This window comes from Papaver somniferum, chromosome 10, assembly GCF_003573695.1.
Source record: "Papaver somniferum cultivar HN1 chromosome 10, ASM357369v1, whole genome shotgun sequence".
Lineage (NCBI taxonomy): Eukaryota > Viridiplantae > Streptophyta > Magnoliopsida > Ranunculales > Papaveraceae > Papaver > Papaver somniferum.
Genome location: NC_039367.1, coordinates 81,734,030 through 81,742,148, shown reverse-complemented (window position 1 = coordinate 81,742,148; position 8,119 = coordinate 81,734,030). Strand labels below are relative to the sequence as shown.

Genomic DNA, 8,119 nt, shown 5'->3' with positions numbered 1-8,119 from the left:
CCTGGTAGTCACATTGCTGGAATTACTCTAATTATCAGAGATTTTGCAGGTCAATTGGTGGAAGTCTGGAAAATGGTAGAAAGAGTCAGAGATGTGACCCAAGCTAAAGCTGTTGCAGCCCTAAAAGCTCTCCAATGGATATCTCAATTTCAGTTGCAGAATGTTATAGTGGAAGGTGATAACAAAAAAGTGATGGAAAGCATAAATGGTCTATGCAATATCTCTCTCCTTGGGAAGATGGTAATATTATTAGGCAATGTCAGCATCTAGTTCATTGTTTAGAAAATGTTGTTGTTTGTTTTAGGAATAGGAAAAGTAATCAAGTGGCAAACATTCTTGCCAAGTATGCTAGGAGTAATCTTTGTAATATGAAATGGTGTGTTAATCTTCCGGTGTGTGTCAGTGCTAAGATTGAGTTAGAGAAAATGTCTTGTATTGCTTAACTTTCTGCCTATTAGGCCTTCAATGAAAATCTTTGTGCTTTTTCTTTCAAAAAAAAAAAAGTCTTCTAGGCTTCACACTATAAAGCACACGCAAGGGATGTCTGTCAACCCTTTCTCGGACTCGAGGGGATAGACCTTCATAAACAACCTTTAAGTCTGAAAATCCACCTCTCATTCTATAATAGCCCTCAGACCGATCTTGATGCCTGACACATGACTTTGGACTAATGATGGAGCAGCAACGACCCTCGGCGAAGCAAACTCTGCTTCCTGATTTTGAGAGAAATCTACACCTGTGGCAGGCCGCGGTACCGGTTCATTTCTTCGATCTCTTTTCTTTTTTACAAAATTGACCGCTTTTCTTATTAATTGCTCATATTGTATCGAAATTTTTAATTTGGTTTAAAAGAGTTTTAGAAGAAGGAAAAAGTAGTAGTGTGACTGAAAATGAATTGGATCGAAGGAATTTATAGTTTTGAAAATTATAACGTTGAAAATATGGACGTTGGATAATCGACCGTTGGCGAGTCTGATTCTCACGCCCGCGTTTGAGTGACCAGCGCCGTCGTTTGGGTCTTGCACGCCAGCATTTTTACTACCAACGCCGCGTCTGACCTACACACGCGAGCGAGTGTCCCTATCCCTAGCGCTTGATGATCAACCGTGCACTGTTGTTCTCATAGTGGAGAAACCTGTTTGGCCATCCACCGGGCTCAAAAAAAATTTCATTTGAACATTGCCATAGGAATTTCCCTAAGATACATTCCATTCACCAAAAAAGGCTCTGAACCTACTTTTATTTCATAGGCCGACCCAGCCTTTAACACGACTAATAAGGTGTAAAACATCTTATTGTTAAGGTACAACAAGTGCAGCATATAATGCTTAAAAAAAGGTGCAGTATAGCAACCAAACAAAACCAACAGGAAACTCTACTATACCTTTTTGATACTTTGATAACAATCCATCAGTATTATATTCACAACATATCAAAACCAAATTATGAAATACCTAGTTGTTTATGTGTGGAGGTGGTAACTAAAGATCATACTTGCTCATATTGATCCAAATATCCCCTCCCTCTAAGCCTACGGTGAAGACCTATACAAGTTCATATGTGACAACGAATTGTAATACTGCTAAAACTATCATATTGAAGTTAAGAGTTGATGAAGAAATGATCAAGTATGAACATGAAACGCCAGTGTCTTACTTGAACTTGCAAGAAGTTGCACAAGCCGCTAACTAAGTTGTCAACTAGCACGGTAAATGAGACCATACCTGCTCAAGTCGATCCCAATATCCCATCCCCTAAGCCTAAGATGAAGACCTATATTAGTTCACACATGATACTGCTAAAACCATCATATATTCAAGTTAGAGTTAATGGAGAAATGAAGCAACCAGAACCCTATATCGCCAGTGTCATACTTGAGAACTTACAATAAGTTCCACAAGCCACTAATTAATTTGTGAAGACCTATTCTAGTTCATAATAACGAATGGCAATACTGCATTGAAGTTAGAGTTGATGGAGAAATGAAGTAACAAGAACGTAATGAATCAAGGACCTAGTTTAAAAATAGACAACTGTATATCACATCTATTATCAGTATACTGGAAGTTGAAGCTCTGTATGAGAAAAAAAAAAGCATAATGACAAGAAAACCCATATCTGATAACAAGTGACAAAACAATCCAAACGACAACATGCTGATACAACTTTTCTATTTCCTAAAAAAAGACATATTCCCCGTAACGTTTAACAAGACTGGTATAACTTAAAAGTGAAGTACAACTCCAATCATCTGTCACAAGCATGGATACTAGATGCTCTGAGGATCTCAGCATCAGTAAAATCCAAACTCCTACAAGGCAAATGCAACTAAACTGTGCCGGAGTATGTTAAGGAAGTGATTACTAGTCTACTTCCTTTACCATGAATCATGACTGTTATTCTTAAACACACTCTGATCTGATAGATCACAATAAATATTGCTCACTGAAATCACCTAATCTGCTACCAAAACAGCATGACATAAACTGAATTTCAACTAAAAATCAGTTCAGATACATCCCACAGAAAATATAAGGAGAAGCATATAAAAAATGGTAAATATATTTATCATTTCACTAAAGTGTCCATGAGCTCGTCAGAGAAAAATTTAACCACTACTCCTGCTTCTAGCATACAAAATCAGTGAGATTATTGAGTGATTAAGCACATAAAACATTAAAGAACCAATTTAGAGAAACGAGATTGTTTCCAGATGGAATCAGCTAAAGTTAATCGAGAATGAACCAACTTCAAAACACATTATATAACGCAATTTAAGCACATTGTTAACAATTATAGGCCTTCACTACAATGTATGTGTTAACTTAAAAGTGGCAGAATTGACCTTTACTCATTCTTCCAAGCATACAAAATCAGTGAGAAACCAAGACCTTGAGGTTGAGAATCTTTGAATATATGTGAGCCATCTGACCAAGGAAATATATTTAGGTTTGATGAGCTATAGCTAGAATTCCATAACTTTTCGGCTGATAAGCAACTCTGAAACATAAAAACTGCATTTCCTGGTGTTGTACTAAATAGCCAATTATGAACATCCCAAAACACGTCAACTGAAAGCCCATCAATCGTAATTCTATAATTTCCCCGAAACTTCCATTTGAGTCGCTTCACTTGCATCGCGGTTTTACTGTCTACACGGATAACAAGGCTAGGATCACTAGTTCCCACCATATCACACTCAATTGTAACATCATGGAGTGGACCATTATCACAGAACTGAGCCTTAGTTCCAAACCCCCTTTTACCAAAAATATTCTCCCTCTTTGAAACTAAAATTGCACTTGAATGAACAGGAGATGTGTTTGTTTTCTTGTATGCTTCTTTTCTCAAATCCCCAAGTAAAAGAATCATATCATTATCAAAAACAATAGCTAAGAAGAATCCTTGCAGTGGTTCTGGACCAGATCCAAACTTAGCTGAAGAGAGATCCCAATAGATATCAACTTTACTTGAATCTGCTTCTAAAGATTTAGACCCTTTTTTCTTAGAGAACAAAGAAGGTTTAATATCAACTTTACACAGACACTGACTAGTTGAATCATCAATCCCTACACTTAGACCTTGACCCATCAAGTTCTTACTCCATGTTACAGTAATCAAACAAGATTTCCCTCTTAATCTACTTTGATAAACACATGTCACTGAATTTTGTGCAGTTTTAGCGCTAGTACTAGATGATGATGAATCTGCAACTTGTACTCCATTTTCGCCAAAACATGAAGGAAAATCCCTCATTTTTATAACCCACTATTCAAAAAAAAATAAGAAAGAGAAGAAAAGGGTTTGTTACCTGAACCACCAAAATGAACTCAAGAACCCATCTTTGCAAATGCTTTCAGGAACTCATCCAAGAAGCCTCAAATCAGCAAATAATAATGAAAAAAAACAAGAACCCACCCTAAATCCAGAGACAAAATTTGCGGAATGTAAGCAGTAAAATGGAAGAAAACAAACAAAGAACTGGTATTGACTATGTCAGGACTCGGTACTGATACTCTTTCTTCTCTGTCTTTTTTTTCTTCCCTATTTTATATACCCCCATCTGTCTAAATATAAACAAAATAAAGAAACCTAAATAATACCCATTAATAATGGGGTTATTGGTGTATATGTATGGCTGGAAATGAAAGAAGAAAAGCACTCTCTCCTCTTCTGTTAATCTTTATGCTGGAAAGGCAGGTTTTTTTCTCTCTAACTAAAAAGGAAAGTCTGGTCTGGTCTGGTCTGGTCTCACACTCCAAAACAAAAATTTAAGAGACCCAAAGCATCTCTTTCTCTTTCTTTCTAGGCTGTATGAGCTGAGCGTTTTCATGTACCTGACATAACCACATGTACTAGTATAGCCAGTAGAGAGAGAGCTTATGCCAACTTTTATGAAAGAAATTGGAACGGTTTTTTGTTCAATCTTATTATACGGCGGCATGTTTTATTAGAAGGGCGACATTCTAATAGGACAAAAAGGATCATTACATGATCATTCAAGGTGTTCCTTATCAAAAAATTGGAAATGACAAATTAACCCTCATTATTGATAACCTAGTTTGGTGATGATAATCAAGTTTAGTGTTAATGATTAATTTCACTTATATTAATTCAAAATCAAAACAAAATCAGATTTTTAGAGTTAAAAAAAAGTTTAGAAGAGAAGAAAAAGAAAAACTTTTATGATATTTGTGAAACCCTAGATTTTGATTCACTCAACCAAAATGAGTGATTCCAGTGACCCGGTATACTTCTAAATTAGTTCCCATTAGTTTTTTCTCGCTCAAAATTATCTAAAGTACATAACAAAATCAAAACTTTTAAATTTTCAGAAGAACTTACGGTTGCAATTTTGCTCGTGACCAACCGTAACTCTTAGTTACGGTTCGTAAGTTATCGAATACCAACCGTAACTGGTTAAATTTGGGGAAGATCCAATTGTAAAACCAGTTACGGTTGGTAATTAAATTTGGACAACAACGGTAACTAAATTACAGTTGGTAACTAATGAATCGAGACCAACCGTAACTACCCTACGGTTGGTGTGTCAACTTAACTTTTGAACCGCAAATCATTATTTGATAAATTCTTAAGACACAGGATTATTTACGGTTGGTATGGTTGTTTGAGTAACAAACCGTAACTCAATTACGGTTGATAAATATGATGCAAATACAAATCGTAACTGAACATATTTCTCAAAACTAAGAACTTACGGTTGGTATTTGAGTTAAAACCAACCGTAACATCAATCCAATCTACAGTTACGGTTCGTATTTGAGTTATTACCAACTGTAACTCACATGCAACCAGAAATTTCAATTTCAATTTTCATACAAAACCCTAATTTTTGATACAAAATTAACTTAAATCCAACACGATAAACTAAACCCTAACTGGGTTTTTCCAAACATTTTTCGAATCGTCGATTAATCGAAGACGATGAAATTTTCAGTTTTAATGGAGGTTACGATTGATGGAGGAGAAGAGAAGATGAAGAAGATGATGAAAAAAAACTGATTTGATTTTTTCTGATTCATTAGGTTTAAAAAAAATTGATTTGTTTTTGGTTGATTTAAGATCAAAAGGGTAATGTAGTCAATTTACATTCCCTTTAGGACATCCCCTAACCAACTAAAGGGACATTACTATCACAATGATGTCCCTATAATAAATCATGTCGCCCCTATAATAAGCTTGTTTTTGTTTTTGTTTTTGTCTTTTGAGATTTGAAAAAGAGGAAGAGTAATTATAAATAGAAACTTAAAACTTACTCAAATTTGATTAAGAAAATAGTAAATGCTGATTAAGATCTTAAAAAGAAAGGATTTGTTATTACTTAAATTAAAAGGATACCAAAGAGAAAGGAAACGGTTCCTTAAAGTGGACCCAAATTCAATAATGCGGACAAAAACAAACACGAGGTCTCATTTAATTGAGCCACAAATCATAACCATTCTTTCTTTGTCACTTCATCCTTGAGGGCACATATGGGCAAATATTTTACGAACTCTTTAATCATTTGTCGACAAAATAAACTTGGTGTAGCTGGACTTGAGCGAATTTTCTTGAGCTCTAGATATCGCCATCATTCTAGTCTGTCGAGTGACAACTGATAACCCCCGGATGATAAGTTCCGGCGGTGTGAAATAAAGAAAATAAAATCATTGCCCGAGGGTTCAAATGTCCAGCTAAAGACATTTCGAATGGTGCTTGGATTTGTATCGTACAAGGGCTAAATCCGTGTCGTGAAGGTACGGGCTTGAATGTAAAGTCTCGATTACCCGTCCACAGACCAATGACCAATGGGTAATAGACGTTTGAAAGCAAATGAGAAAGAAAGTGATGCATGCCCCTGTCATGACGGCATGGGCCTAAATATAAAGTCTCCATTACTCACATACTCGGAGGGCGGATCTATATCCAGGCTTCCCCTGGCTGGTCGGAGTCACCCCTAAATTCCCAAAAAAATCATTCTTTGTTTCCTAATTTTAATTGTGCCAAAAATTATGTGTAATTTTTAGGCTTAAGTCGGGGATAAGAAGATGGCCAAGCCCGGGGTAAAGAATATTTCTAGTTCCGCCTCTGCACAGATTAATAGGTAATAGGCGTTTGAAAGCAAATGCGAAAGCAAATTATATACGTCCATGTCATGGTGATGTGGGCCTAAATGCAAAGTCTCGATTACTCGGAGACTAGCGGGTAGCATGATGCATCAAAAGCACTAAGTCTAAGCATGCATTATCAAACTCTTTTTTGACACTTGGTGTATTTTGTGTTGTGTATTTTGTTTTTAGTTTTGAATTTCATCATAGGGAGGTTCATCTTTGGTTATGTCAAGTATCCTAATGGAAATCTCAACTACCTCTTGTGTTCTAAATCTCTATCTGTTGAGCTAAGATCAAAGTTGATTATAATTGTCTGCTTAAATGAGTCCGGTCACAATTCATGTGCTCGCGGACCCATATGCGTGTGAGTTCCGAAGTCGGCCCGAACCTATGAAAGTAATGAGATAAAACCTCTTCAAAAGATTCTAGAAAGGATCTCTCTTCCCTCAGTTTTCTTAACCTGGAAACTGGGATATCTATATATAGTCAAGGTACGCCTACCATGTATTATATACAAAGTGTTAGAGCATTGCTCGGTCGAACTCGCATACGTTGTTATCTCAAGCATGTTTGTCAATGTTAGTGATCAAAACTATGAGTCTAGATTTCTAGCCTATTTAGATGTCTCGGAACTAGGACATAGATTGTGTAGTTGAGCTTTAGACTTCAGGGTGTTCATCTCTTGAAGACAAAGAACTACTAAGGGGAGCTTGTGGAACTTCATCGACAAAAGGTATGTGGAGACTGAAACTTATCTATTACTTGGAAAGTCTATTTATACTCTATTCCTATATTGAGGCATAAGTCGTGTTACGATATAGTTTTCTATTATACACATTTGAAATTTTGAGCTGAGTTTATCTCGCTTATATATTTCTCAGAATATATGTTGGCAAGCTTTCGCTTCGGCCGAATTCATCTTACATTCGTGACGAAATTACGAATAAGATTATATGAAAATTGTCGAGTCACATCTTATATGGTTTGTGTGATACAATCATTTGTTGTTGTATTGGAATGTTTCATTATGATAATTTCAATAACTTGAAAATCGCTTTGACGAAAAATAGTTTGTGAACAGAAACTATATAACGTCCTCTAAGAAAGTTTCAATGATTGAAATAAAGAGTTTAGAATCATGTAACCATGTTTGGATATAAGCATAGTGTGTTAATCACATTAGTGTACAAGTCCAAAACCGGGAACCTGAAGTATGCGTACACGTACGCGTATTGGTGGTTACTGATGTCTGGGCAAGTATGCGTACCCGTACGCATACCGACGGAAAGTTCACGTCCATGAAAATCTGTTGGAGTTTGGAATGTGTTGAAGTATGCGCACCCGTACGCGTACTGGCGTAACCAACCTCAAGTCCGGCTACTCAAGTATGCATACCCGTTTGCGTACTTGAGTGAGTTACTTTCTAAAATCGGTTGTGTACATGAACTTAAACATTTATATAATAAGGAATGCAATCTTTGCAAACCGTGGCTATAATATTCATGAAT

At 36.2% G+C, this 8,119-nt stretch overlaps 1 protein-coding gene across 1 annotated transcript; it reads right to left on the bottom strand.

Annotated features, from left to right (window-relative positions):
- Positions 1–2,729: 2,729 nt before the first annotated feature.
- On the bottom strand, positions 2,730–4,217 carry LOC113315106. Its single transcript, XM_026563423.1, has one exon. It carries the CDS (start codon positions 3,754–3,756, stop codon positions 2,848–2,850), a length of 909 nt encoding a protein of 302 aa, XP_026419208.1. The 5' UTR covers positions 3,757–4,217; the 3' UTR covers positions 2,730–2,847.
- Positions 4,218–8,119: the final 3,902 nt, after the last annotated feature.

Coding starts and splice junctions, on each gene's coding strand:
- LOC113315106 (XM_026563423.1), bottom strand. CDS start 3,756: ATGAGGGATTTTCCTTCATGTTTTGGCGAAAATGGAGTACAAGTTGCA.